The sequence below is a fragment of the Lasioglossum baleicum genome, chromosome 13 (assembly GCF_051020765.1).
Source record: "Lasioglossum baleicum chromosome 13, iyLasBale1, whole genome shotgun sequence".
Taxonomy (NCBI): domain Eukaryota; kingdom Metazoa; phylum Arthropoda; class Insecta; order Hymenoptera; family Halictidae; genus Lasioglossum; species Lasioglossum baleicum.
The window spans coordinates 11,370,236-11,384,766 of record NC_134941.1 but is presented as its reverse complement, the minus strand read 5'-3'; the positions used below and the strand labels follow the sequence as shown (position 1 = coordinate 11,384,766).

Here is a 14,531-nt window from a genome sequence, read left to right as displayed (position 1 = left end):
TGGAATTTCCAAGAAATTCATCCTGTTTTCACCAATTCCACTTCGCAGCTATTCCCACTTCAAACATTTCTTTCCGATGGAAATATTTACGACCTACAGCGACTAATATTCGGACACTCTTAAAAACTTTGTGACTTTTATTTCTTAAATGCGAAACACATAACCGAAAAATTAAAAAAAAAACGCAGAAAAACAATTTTAACACAAATGCAACTTTTAGTATTTTCTCTACGATTCCGATGACCAATTACAATTTTTGAAGGAATTTCTTTTCACGTTCACGTAAAAGAATAAATATATTTATAAATATATACAGTTACTCGAATTAATATTCGGACGCTCTAAAAAAGACAATAACTTTTTTAATATTGTACTATACGGTTTGAACTTTTTTGGGAAGCTAGAGCAATTAGTTTACTATAGGATGTAAAAAGAAATCTTTTCAAAAATTGCAATTGATCGGAATTGTAGAAAAAATACTAATAGTTGCATTTTAAACCTTTTTTATGTGGGCCTATATTGAAAATTTAAAAAATACGTTTTGTAGATCAATTGCTATTTTTGAAAAAAATTTCTTTTCACATCCTGTAGTAAACTGTTTTACTGTGTAAAATTTTAAAAATCGTATACAGCGACTCCATTGATATTCGGACGCTCTCGAAAAGACTATAACAATATTAAAAAAGTTTTCGTCTTTTTGAGAGCGTCCGAATATTAATCGGAGTCACTCACTGTATATAATTTTTTAAATTTTACACAGTAAAACTTATTTATTAAGCACGAATATATTTACTCTTTCTTATGAAAGCATCTTTAGTGTACTCACAACGTGCAGCAAAAAGTGCATTGACCTCTGTCCACCGCTGAAGAAGAGGCAGGACCTTTCCAGCACAATTTCACAAACACTGTCGCGAATTTTACAAAGAGTTTGACGTTCGTGGAACGACTAAATTGACCTTAGCTGTTGTCATTTGGGCGACGCATATATTCCAGATAAGATAATGGCTACAATACTCCCTCCCCTCGCGGTTCGCCCTGTTGTCAACCTTTGAGGTGCGTCGTTCATAAATCTACTTTCTTCCCGTGGAATTTTATGGGAACTTCTATTTTACCACATTTTTATTAGCTCACTTTCTTGTCTGTATGTTTGTTTGTCTGTTTGTCTATCTGTTCGGTACAAATTTTGCAATTGATTTTAATTTATCAATTAGAATAATTTATTTCAACAACAAGAATGTTCTTTACTTAAAGAATACCTCAAAGAACACAAAATAAAGAACAACATTCCAGGTGCCATGAAACAATTTCGTCTGTATTAAAGCCGGTTCTAATTGAAAGAATATTCTCATTGTTTAAAGGAGCGAGTTACTTGTTCTAAAAATTATACACATTAAAACGACGATACATTATGTATTTAAATACACGCACATGAGCGTTATTAATACAACAAGAATGTTCCTTATTTAAAGAATACCTCAAAGGACAAAATGAAGAACAACATTTTCAGGTATGTATCTTGTAACAATGAAACAATTTAGTCTGTGTTAAAGCCGGTTCTAATTGGAAGCAGATTCGAGCGACCGAAATGGACCGTGAATCCCATTGTTTAAAGGAGCGAGTTAATTAGTTGTCCAAGGGGTTCCGGGCTGTTTATCGGTTATTTAGGTTGTGTTCTTTCGGGTGGGATGGAGGGAGGACACAGAGGCTTGCCAGAAAGGGCTCTAAACAGGATAAAATTTACGCGTTTCGAGGCGAGGACCAGAAGCAGGAACAGGAGCAGGACCAAAGCTCCCGTGGGGACGCGTGCGCATCCCCGGCACACGGACTCCGCTGTCCTAGATCAATCAAACGAAATAGTTAATTGTGTCTGTGACAATATTCCTGTGTCTAGTAATGGACTTGGGAGATTGGTCGAGTAAAACCGAGTGAAACCGAACTGGGTCCTCTGTTACCCGGCCGGTAATCGAATTACGTAAGCGTATGTCGAATTCGTGGAAATTCGTGGCCGTGTAGGAGAGCGCCGAATATGTAGTCGATTCTGAAAGTGTCCCTGGGGTCCTATGGGAAGCCTTAAGCCTGCCGAAAGACTGTTTCGATGCCTTCAATCCGGCTCGAATTAATCCCTGACCCTTTAAGTCAGTATCGTCGCTTCAAACGCGATGTAATAATTGCATCGAGGGTTTAATGAATTTATTACAGCAATTATTACAGCTGCGATGTAACCCCTTGCCGTATTTTAATGAGTCCCGCTCGTCATTAAAAATTTAAACAAACCCTAATAAATATTAATGTTACGCCTTTCTTTTTAAATGAAATAAAATTTGATTCGTTTGTAATCAATATTTAAACATTCAAATAAATGTAGCCATACAAAAAACAAATTTTCTTGTCTCTTCTACGACATTTTTGGGGATAAAAACGTTTTAATCGCGGCTAGAGGTTAATACTGAAACAGTCCTGGTTCCTGACTCTTGCAATTGACGGCGAGCTTGTTTATTTTGCATAAAGAACCGCAATCTACAAATAAACATTGCTTAGCACATCGAATATTGAAGTATGTCGTTGTTAAAGCTAGTTTCCCGGTCGGGAATCGTTAAAAATGTAAAGAAAATGGTGGTGCAAGGGTCGAACAACCACCAGAGCTAGACAAGCGGAGTTCTAAATGAGCGGTATGGGTCGATTGTTTTCAGTCGCTATAAATATTTCAGCGATAAATAATTGGTCGAATTATCCTCGTCGATTTACGAGTCGTCGAAGACCTCGAAATTTAATGAACGCGAATATCATTTGCTCCCGGTAGAGTCAAGCGGAGACATCCATTATATGCACCAGCGCGATCGAATTGCTCTACTTTCGGTCAATTATTCAGCGACAAGTAAACAACGCGTGAAAATCAGCCGACAGAACTGCCCTTTAATTCCGAAGCGACTAAACAAATTTCGAAACTGCGCTTGAAACTGTTTTTCTGGAACTTTTGTTCGGGGAACTTTCACCTCGTTATCTTTTCCGAATTAACGCAATTATTTCTAGTTGCTCGAGTTCGCTGATTAGCAAAGAGATTCCGTAGTTTTGAGTTAATCGCGGTTTGTCGGCGAGAAATCGTCCACAAACAGGGTCCGAATACTGGATGGTGTGGGTGTACGAGGTTCTATCTCGCCCTCGGAGCCTGAAAAATTCACCCCCGCGTGTTTGCGGGCTTGGGAAGCGTCGAGGCCGAGAAACAAGAAGGGAGGCGGCGTGCGCGACCCTCTTTATCGCCGAGACTTCGCCGCTTGTTAGGATCTTCGAGATTTTTATGGGTCACGGGACTGCCTAAGAGCACAGTCCGCTCTCTCTCTCTTTCTCTCCCTGTGTATCGGAGCTCTTCGACCTCGGTTTTCGTGGTCTGTCGCCCGAGTTATCGCCCCGAGAACAAGAGAACGCGGCCCCACGGTTCGGGGAGGAAAACTTCTGATCAAAACTCACCGCTGTCGAGGCTGTTCTGGTTCTCTAGGTCCGGCCCTTGCACCGACGACGGCCTGCCGTCCTGGAGGTAGTCTGCAAAAAGAAATTCTTTTCATTAGAAAGAAAAAAGTGATATAGGTTCGTCGATTTTAGCATATACTTCAGTTTTAACATACAATTTTTTCCCGTTTTGTATGCACTGGTCCGGTAGTCTGCAAAAGGATCGTGTCTGTTTCATCAGAAAGAAAAGGATAAATTACGAATTTGTGCAGTTCTGATAGTTCGTTGTTTATATTTTATTTTGAACATATAATTATTTTCCAATTTCTATGGGATGGCTGGGCAGATCGTTTCCGTCTCCTTTGATCAGTCCCTTCGAAATCCAGTAGCGTAACTCCGGCTCCGTTGGACCCTAATAGGGGTCAACATTGAAATTTCATGGGACTTGGTGCGATCGAGCAGAACGAAGTCGGGACACGCGGGGGTACAAGAGCAAAAAGGAAGGGGGGGAGGGGGCAGAGTTCGCGTCCTGGCATGGACATGGGCACGAGTATGGGCGCATACGACCCTTTTGCCACACGGATGCGTATAATACGAGAAAGGGGTGGAAAAGAGACGAGGTGATCCCATGGGAGCCATACCCCGGTGATATTGGCTCCCATAGCCCATTCCTGCGCATAGGAGACCGAACCACCTTGGGCCAACATCGAGGAAAACTGGCCAAAATTCAAATTTCCCACCGGACGTATGCGCAACTTTAAGCGTAACTTGCGCGAAACAACCACGGGCTCGCGCGACTGTGTTCGTGATCCAAGTTTTTCCGCGTGTCCGTGTGTGATTATCGATAAACGGCTTCGGACAGGTCGGGAATTCCACTGAATCGCTCATTTCACTGTTAGTTCGCCGAATAAACCTGTGGGTGCAAGGAAAAACATGCAAGAATTTCATAAAATCTCAGTTTATTCATTAATTGAGCTGTATAGGATAGAATTTAAGTATTTGCCAGAAAGAAGTCATTTTCAAATTCTAAAGGCTTAGAAAATAATGCAATTTAACCGATGTCCTCTATGTCAAAGCGTTAGTGATTAAAACTTTAATGCGACGTTCTTCCTGGCAACCACGGAAACGATCGTTGCTCAGTTACTTCGACCTAATGGGATTTCCGAGGACGCTAGTCGAAAGATTAAAATTCAATGAGCGTGTGATGAGAAATGTTAGAAATGACGGTATCGCGAAAGTCGACTCGCGAGGGTGGTTCGTGCGACTTGGGGGCGCGGGTTAATTGTTTGTCCGAGCGCGCGAATAACTCATTGATAAGACGCGGCGCATGAGACGGCGGAGACGTCTGGTGAATTACGGGCTAAGTAGTCGGGGCATGAAAAGCTGCGGCACTCAAGCTGCTGGAATTATCATCGCTCATAAGTCACCGGGTTGCGAACATTGCAGCGGGTGCAACAACGGGTGTGCAACGGGCGCAACAGTAACAGAGCACAACGCCCGGTGGTCGCAGAAACGCGCGCGCCCGCGCGGTTCGCGGTTTCAGAGAAGAGATAACTCGTATAAATAACCCGGAAGTCCGCGGTGTACAATAGTCTTTTTTTACGAGTATGACTTTTGGGAGTTCCAAGGCCGCGCTTGGGACACTGTTGGTAATCAGTTTCTCGTTGCTACCGAAATATACCAGGTGAACGAGCTTAAAAATAAAAAAAAATACAACGCGAGGCGAGCGTGCGCGCACGTACCGCGTCGCGCAATTTCAGGATCCGCCATTACGTCGGGATCAGATGTGTCCGTTGTATTGATCATAAAAATGGCAGCTTTTAACCCGCTGCCTTCGACTGCCTCTCCGTAGACACCGGGATCGATCTTTTTATGCAAAGATGCAAGACGGATCGAAGAGAATTCGATATTTAATTAAGCGATCCTCGAGATTCAGAGAAGAGAGACATTGAGTTAGGTCATATAACGAGTGTTCAGAATAGATGTTCACTCGGTTCAATCGTCGACGAGTTTAGGAGATAACCAAGGAAATGAAAGAATTGTTGCGGCGAGAGCCGAGACAAAGCAACCCTTCCCCCCGAAAACGTTTCCAACTCGATATCCAGCTAATCCAATCACTGCCGCGTTTCAACCCCTAAAAGAACGCTAACACTCCCCTTCGGCAGTCGGTAAAACCAACCCCGTGGCTCCCTAAATCCCATAAACAACCGGCTCAACCGCCTAGAGAAGCCAAAATTAACTGTTCCGATCATCAATCTTACGACAGCTGGCCTAGAATTACATCACAATTTAACAAGTACGGTTACACCCTTGGTTTCATTTATTGATACACCTGCGAACTGCCAAAACACTTTCCTTGATCCTCCTTTAATCAGTTCACTTGCTATGCACCGAGCTTAAAAATTATTTTCACTGTATTATACCTTTCTAGCATGTCCCAAAAAATTCTTCAGCCCTCACTACTATACACTTTCTATCATCTTCCAAAAGATTCTTCAACCTACCGACCGCATTTCATTAATTTCTTCAATGTCTACATGCAATGCACCAACTGTACTCTATGCCTTTCTAGCATCTCCCAAAAAATTCTTCAACCCTCAGTCCCCCTTTAATCAGTTCACTTGCAATGCACCAACCTTAAAAATTATTTTCACTGTACTCTATGCCTTTCTAGCATCTCCGAAAAAATTCTTCAACCCTCAGACCTCATTTAATTAGTTTCTACAATGTCTACATGAAATGCCCCAACCTTAAAAATTATTTTCACTGTACTATGCCTTTCCAGCATCTCCCAAAAAATTCTTCGACCCTCAGTCCTCCTTTAATCAGTTTCTCCCTAATTCTAATCTGCAATTTCCCCTTTAGTGGTAGAATTTCCCGTCTTCGGAAAAACTTTCGCGACGAACCGTTGCATGCAGGAAGCTGTCGCCGCGAGTTTAACCGAATGTAGGTGGGATCCCGGCAATTCGAAAATTTGCTGGGTTACCCATTCGGGATTCAAATCGCGCGCACTCGTCGACAAGGGTTCGACTGTTCGGGGTCCTCGACGTCATTACGATTCTCGCCGGTGGGACACGCGCGCGCTACGTATAGAAATTTCGACGGCACTCGAAGCTGTTGGGAACCGGTTTTGGTTTTGTATTAGCATGTAACTCCGGCAGGAGTTGAAGTTGCGATGGCTTGTGGGTGGCTGGGGCGAACGTAGGGAGGGTAATTACCTCCTTGGGGAGTGTGGCCCCCCTTCTCTCTCCCGCCGACCCGCCGCGGTGTAGCCGGGTATAGCCCCAGCACGGGTACAGAGGCTTCCCACTGCTCCCAGTGGTCCCGCGGGAGCACAACAGCGGCTCTCATCCCGCTGGTTCTCATTCGACCCAAATTGGATTCCCTGCTCTCGCGCGCGCGCGCTTCCATCGTCTCTTTCTCTCTTATCTTTCTCCTGCAATTTCTTTCGGGAGCTCAATTATGCAACGTCTCCGATATGCGTCACTACAGTCGCAGGATGACGAAATTATGACGGGTTCTTCCTCTTCACCCGAATCCTACAGTTCAATGACCATTCGCGAGGCTTAACCGATCCTTTCCGAGCACGGAATATTCTAAAACTGGAATACATTCGCGGTGGTAGACGTTTTCTTGTGCCGGTAGGTTCTCTTGATTAATATACACTGCTGTCTGTAGTTAGACTGCCAGTAGAAATTCGTCAGATCATGTCTTCAGGGTAACACACATTTTTTTACGGTCTGATCGATCCATTCTGAACAGAGAATGTTCTAATACTGACCACAATGTAGCCAGAATGGTAAACATGTTTTTTATAGCTGTGGGTTCTTGATTAATACACCGCTGTCTGTAGGTAGACTGCCAGAAGTTCATCAATTCATGTCTTAAGGGTAACACAAAGTTACGGACTGATCGATCCATTCTGAACAGAGAATGTTCTAATACTGACCACAATTTATTCAGGATGGCAGACATTTTCTTGTCCCTGTGGGTTCTTGATTAATACACTGCTGTCTGTAGGTAGACTGCCAGTAGAAATTCGTCAGATCATGTCTTCAGGGTAACACACATTTTTTTACGGTCTGATCGATCCATTCTGAACAGAGAATGTTCTAATACTGACCACAATGTAGCCAGAATGGTAAACATGTTTTTTATAGCTGTGGGTTCTTGATTAATACACCGCTGTCTGTAGGTAGACTGCCAGAAGTTCATCAATTCATGTCTTAAGGGTAACACACATTTTGTTACGGTCTGATCGATCCATTCTGAACAGAGAATGTTCTAACAGTGACCACAATGTATTCAGGATGGTAGACATTGTCTTATATGTACATATATGTGGGTTTTTGATTAATTGTCGATAGCACAGTACATTGTCGAGTATAACAAAGAAGATCGACTTTCCCGTAAACAATTTTTGGATGCGTCAAAGTTAAATTGAGTGCGATTCTCGATTCCTAATACGACACGGAGAGTGTTGGCATGCATGCGACAGTAAGACTAGCCATCTAGCAGGCCAGCATCGAGAAGCACACGCGAGTAAAATGTGATACGGTCTCCCGCGACTAGACCTTCTTGTTCCGTCATTATAAACTCGCTCTCCCGGCACCGCTATATTCCCCGCCTCACACTTAATACGATTGTACTCGGAGCGGTAAACTCGTGCAGCTGCAAATGCAACTGCGACCGGATGAAGCGCCCGCGGTTCCGAAGCCATCGCGGATGTACGCCGGATTAGTGTTTACACGCGGTGCCGCTGTCTGCTCGATCATCTGCAATGTGTCCGGCCCAGAAAACCTCCCCCGTGTCTGCGTCGTGGCTTTCGATCGATCCGCAATGACATTTTCCAAAATTAATACATCGTGTTAATCGCTTTCCACAGAAAATATTCTTTAATGTGTTAATCGCTTTCCACAGAAAATATTCTTTACTGTGTTAATCGCTTTCCACAGAAAATTCCCAAATTCTTTTAGGAATGCTATTTGGGATATATTCGTGCTTCTAATCGTGAAAATGATCTAAGTCAAAATTTTAAAAATTGAGTTTGTCGGTTATGTCACATCACATGCGGAAAGTTTCATAAAAATTACAAGACTGCTCGAATAAAGCAATTTATTAAGTAATTTCTAATGGAGCATCTTTACAATTTCAATAACTAAAAAATAAATAATGTGAAAGCGGACATTTGACCGGTCGTGGTGCGGTTAACGTTAACACTCTAATTGAGAAGCTAGGCTGAACATTTCCTAAGTGGTGCAATTAAGACGAATCCGAAAGAAGGATGACCAGGCTGCAAAAATTTGAAAACTCGGTGGCCCTCTGTGGAAGCGGCGGAGTGCAGTCTGCAGCAAGATAAGCGCAACAGAGCCGTAAAAAGCGGTTCAGCGGCGAACAAAAGACACCGGGCAGAAGAAGGAAGGCAGAAAATAATTTTCCGTTTCAGACCAGTTCCAGAGCGGTTCCGTGGGGATCTTTACAGAGTCAGTATGACAGGTCGGTAGGACTAGTTGGTGTCCTGCGACTGTCAGGAGCAGCTACCGTTTCCGGTAGCCGGGTTGCATCGTTGGTTGCAGCGGGTATGGCAAACTGTAATTCGCGGGGCAAACGAATGAGAAAGCTTCCTCGGAAGTTTCCTCGGCTTGGCTAATAACTCGAGGCCGGTTCTCTCGGCTCGGCTCGGCTCAGCTCGGCACGTTGTCGAGCCGTTTTAGTTCTCCGCGGTAAAACTTGGTAACTCGAGGAGATAAAGGTAGTCAGTGTCCCGAGGCCATACTAACGATCCTCTCTCGGTTAGATCGCGCGCGCTCGTATCTTCACGGTCTCATCTTTTGCCGAGGCGATCTCGTCTTCCCGAGCTAAGTCAGCGGGAGAGCTTCGTCAGCCTTCCCTGGAAATTGTCTCGCGCCCCCAAGAATTCGCGTTTTTCTTTCGGAAAACACGCCCCCTCACCGACACCGCCCTCTCTCTCTCTCTCTCTCCTCGTGATTCGTGATTTTCGTCGTAATTTCCGGGCATTAACGCCGCAGGAAGATGGTCCGTCTTGCCGTCTTCCAGGGTACCACCTCTCTTTTACATTACTTTAATCGGTTTTCTTGATTGTGTGCCCCGTCCCGGACCCCCTTCTTCGAAAAACCGAAGCTCCTTTGTCCGAGGAAATTGGATCCCCCCGCACATCTCGCGGCGAATTCTACCAGCCATCGTGGTCATTGCCTACGCCATAACGCCACCGATTCCCGCGAAATATTGTCCGTCCTCGCGTTCGCTCGATCTGATTGCGAGAAGCGAATTCTTCGTTAAGGGGGTAGACTCGTTTCTAGGATCGCAAGGGTGCGGGATGCTCCTCCTCATTTCTTGATAATGCAAACATGGAGTTTTTCAATAGTCAAAAGCTCTCAAAAGTCCTACTTTTACGTTTGCGAGACGTAATTTGCATTATTAGTAGACTACGTACTTTATGCATTTGTAGTAAAAATGAATGAGATAAAAACAAAATTGTAAATACACATTCAAACAATGTGTTAGGCGTAACGTGTAGATCTGTACATTCTGCGTCTTTTATGTCATATCACTTTTTCTCGTGAAACAAACGGTTTTCGAGAAAATAGAGGAAATGCTAATAGTAAGTTGTGAAATAGTTTTTCTCGAATATCTTCTAAACTATTTATCGAATCGAAAAACGTGTTAGACGAAACCTGTAGATCTGTGTATTCTGCGTCTTTTATGACATTTCACTTTTCCTCGTGAAACAAACGGTTTCCGAGAAAATTGAGACAACGTTAATGTTAAATTCATTTTTCTCGAATATCTGGAGCGCGAAGCAGGTCAGTGGAGTGGAGATGTGGGGATCGCTGAACGCGATCACCTACTACTAAGCGCCGAGCGGGGAGGTGTAACGGTTAAATTTAATAGTTTACATTTCCTAAACGCATAGGCTTTTTAAAAATTTTTTAAAAATATTGCATTGTCGTCCAGTTCTGAGTTATGTATAAAATTTCAAGTCTCTAGCTCTAGCAATTGCAAAATTTGTACCGAACAAGCAAACAGACGGACAGACAAGAAAGCGAGCTAATAAAAACGTGGTAAAATAGGACTTTCGAGGGAGATCACGGCATAGATTGATCTGTCGACTGCTCAAAACCCCATCTCTGCATTAAGAAACGAGAAGGCGCATCCCGCACCCTTGCAATCCTGGAAACAGGAGTCTACCCTCTTGATAAGCGGGGAAACTGTAGAACTAAAGGGCAGGAATTACTTGGCGGCTTGGAAAGATAATAGTAGAACCGTCTGTTGCATCGGAGTAGCTCATTTCCAGGAACCATTGTAGGAAATCGAACGAACTCATTTATTTCTGGACATGTTAGATAAAAATTGGATTGAATCGACGATTGAATTTCATCAATCATTGTCGGTCATTTGCGCGACGCTGTTTAGCTGATTACTATATCGAAAGATCCCGCGCGATTCGCGGGACTCGTTCGACGGGAGGTGGTTAGTATGTTAATCCAATTAGGAAACAAATCCACGGACGCCCGTTTCACACGAAAATCAATTAGACGATGACGTCGAATGGGCTGGAGAGATCGGTGTCGGGCCATCGTTCCACGGTGGTCATTAGCGACATATTTCATTCGGAGTAATCATAGACTGTTCGGCGCACTAATAACACCGAGTTCCCTCGTTTAATTGTCGCGCCTTAAGTAATACGAATTTAATGCGCGTCAGAATGCGCCGCGGTGTGTTCCTGCTGCCCGATCAAGCTGCGACAGGATATTATAGATTATCATTCGCGTTCGAGAGTCCAATACGTCGAGGAGGGCCATTTAATTAAGTAACGCCCGATGGAAACCGACGATAATACCGAGCTCGCGTTTTCATCTCCGAAACGCGTGCGAAATAATTAAAATCTTCTGGTCGGAAATATTTCGTGAAAAATGTATCGAACATTCACTATTCACCGGCCGAAGCGAAAAGCCGCGAAAAAATTCGTAAATGGACGTGACTGGATAATTCAGATGAAAAATCGACGTGTTCGCGGGAGAAACGCGGGAGAAACGCAAGAGAACGGGCGGATAGGCTGGTTCCAAATTTGATTTTAATCGTTGCTACATCAAAGTGTCGGTCACTTCGAGATAACGCGCTGGATGTTCCAATGGTCATCTGTCTCCGTGGTTAATGCGATTTTAATCGACCTTGCGGGCAGCCACGTTTCTTTCAATTATTAAATGAGGGACCCTTTTCTTCTGGAGGGGCTCCTTGTGGGGGTAATTACTAGACAATAATTGTCTACCTGCATTGCAACAAAGTGGAGTGAAATGGAAATTGATTCTCTTTCAAAATATGTTGAACAGGTTGGAAACAATATAGCAGTAGTCTTAAATTCTTCTAATGTTTTTACTGTTTCAAATTACACCTACTCATTATTGCCATAAACGCATTAAATCCGCTGTCTAGTAGTTACGATTTTTTAGGGGCGAAGGTTCCTCGGGGAGGATTTCGATCTCGCACACCGGAATATGAAACACGTGCGAGCGGGATCAGGATGAAAGGCGACCTTTCCGGACGGGTCCGAACGGATCTACTTACAGAATTCTAGAAGGACTGATCGGGTCCGCCATTGATTTCTTGCGTCGTCCAAATTCGCGCAAGAATCTGATAGTCACAAGAATCTGAAATTTTCTTATTAGCAATTTGAAGAAAGTCCGAAAGTATCGGACTCTTTTAAAAGGGTTTAATGAAAGCCTATCGTCTTCATTAATCGCCAACCCTCGTTCTGTGCCTCCGACCCGCGGGCTACCAATGATTTCGGTGATAGATCCGGGCAAGAACTTTGCTCTTTACACTCTCGGAAGATGCCATAAATTGTCACGGAGTGTGATTAGCTGAGTTGCTCTAATTTTGTGGGACTTTTCGAGGTGTTCCCTTGGTTAGCTATTCTTGTGGGTCACGCGGGGACGTTATTGTCCAGCGATCAGCTAATTCGAGTGCCGAGCATAAAGAAATCATGGTCGAAATGAAGCGGGCCACAATCGAGTGGAAAAGAAAGAGCGGCGGGAAAGAGAGAAGGGATCGAAGGGTATTGCGGTGTCTTTTCAAGCCGGCGCGGCAGATTGCTCGCATTCCACGGAGAACGGCGATACTCCGGACACCCGGTACAGTGTCATCGGCACATGCCACTGTTAAGGGCAGGCCCGTCCCGGGGGATCGTCGCAAACAATAGCAATAGGCTAGCCAGAGTCCAAGAGGGAGAGAGAGAGAGAGAGAAGAGAGAGTTACCCTTGGAGGAGCCTCCGGCTAAGTCCTAGGACGAGGTCCTGCGCCAGTATCCTTCGACCTTCCCTTCCCCTCCGTGAACGGCCGGGACGAAGAAGACGAAGGAGGCCGCAGAGCGAAGGGAGAACACGGCCGCCGGAGAAGGAGAGAAAGTATACCGTCGGGAAAACTTTAATTTCTTTCTGAGAAAGATGGCTGTTCCTTGTATTTCGCCGCCGCACGAGGATCGGCCCGCTGTGTGTGTATACGTGTGTGTGTGTGTGCGCGCGACCGTGTGCCCCGATGTGCGCGCGTCCACCAACACTGCGAAACGCGGCAGCACGAGGACCCTCTACACCTTCGAGCGGCAAGCTCTGCGCACCGAGATAGGGACACCGGTGGGCTTGGTAGGAATTAATTTGGCCGGATGTCCCTGCTGGGACGTCTCTTCGCAGCCCCGATCCGTTTGCCCGCGACCACTTTTCCAAACGGACCTACCGAGACCCCGAAAAATCACCTCCCAAGACCCAGCGCCCTCGGAATCGATCAGAACCTACACAATTCCGTCGAAAGAAGCCGCGAGCCACCTGTCCGGATATCGTTTGGGCCTCTTAATTCCTCCTGAAGCGATCGAATCCTAGCTGGATCACATTGTCCATGAAAAATCGGCTCCCGGAACTCCACGCCCTCGGAATCGATCAGAACCGACACAATTTCGTCGAAAGAAGCCGCGAGCAACCTGTCCGGATCTCGTTTGGGCCTCTTAATTCCTCCTGAAGCGATCGAATCCTAGCTGGATCACATTGTCCATGAAAAATCGGCTCTCGGAACTCCACGCCCTTGGAATCGATCAGAACCTGGACAACAAGCCTTCTGCGTCTGGAGGACCCGGAGGAAACTGTCCGCAACTTGTTTGGAGCTCTTAATTCCTCTCGAGGCTATCAAATCCTTATAGTGCGAGGGATTAACTTCTACTTGGACCAGTTCATCTTCGAAAAATCAGCCCATCGAGGCTAGCTGCTCTAAAACTGATCGAAAGAAGAATTCTGAGAATCTCGCGAGCAGGATTAAGCGTTTCCAGAGCCTAGAGTGTATCTCGAGGAGTCGAATCTGGAGGTGATCCGAACGCTCTTCAAGCTATTAGACCCTTCAAGATCTTTCGAGGAGTCTGAAGAACCTAAAGAGATTCGCTGTCGAGAAATACACTCGAATTCGAGCGATTCTTTGGAGAAATTGGCCGCGTCTGTTGGCATTCTTTTTAATCGAGGCTTTCGGAGAGGATCCCTCCACCATGGAAGCTAATCGCGGCGAGATCAATCACTGGAAATTAGCGACGGTCGGACCTGTGTATCGCGGGTATCGATCGAGGTCATAGTTCAGGGCGCGAGATGAACCATAAAGCGACGCACACACCTGCGTATCATAAACATGACGCCACGAGGCCGTAAGCTCTCGGCCCCCACGTCAGCCCGACGCAGCCAATTAGTCGAGGAATTAGCGTGACTACGATCTCGAAATTATTACGCTAACCGTGCCTTCCGTCGGTGCAACCTCCGACGAAAAGGGTTGCTCTTCTGTCTGTCCTAAAGGGTCGCGCGTAATTCAGCCCTCCACCACCACCACCACCCCCGCAACCCATTTGTGCCTCGCTCGGAACTAATGTTTCTCTGTCGAGTTGAATCACAAATTCGATGAAAACGATGTACGGACGCTCGCGGACCATGGGACGCTGAAATTAGGCCAACAATGCGATCCGCAGACTCGCTCGATTCCTTCGCAAAATGTTTCTTCTTGGCGTTATGGTCCGCGTTAAGAAAGTCCTCTAAGTATTTGCG

At 45.2% G+C, this 14,531-nt stretch overlaps 1 protein-coding gene across 1 annotated transcript in view; it reads right to left on the bottom strand.

The window, feature by feature from the left end:
* L (zinc finger protein Lobe) overlaps positions 1-14,531 on the bottom strand; it is a 121,577-nt gene that overhangs the window by 73,855 nt on the left and 33,191 nt on the right. The window contains exon 5 of the mRNA XM_076436139.1: positions 3,466-3,537. Within this exon, the coding sequence (XP_076292254.1) occupies positions 3,466-3,537 (72 nt within the window). The remainder of the gene's footprint in view (positions 1-3,465; positions 3,538-14,531) is intronic.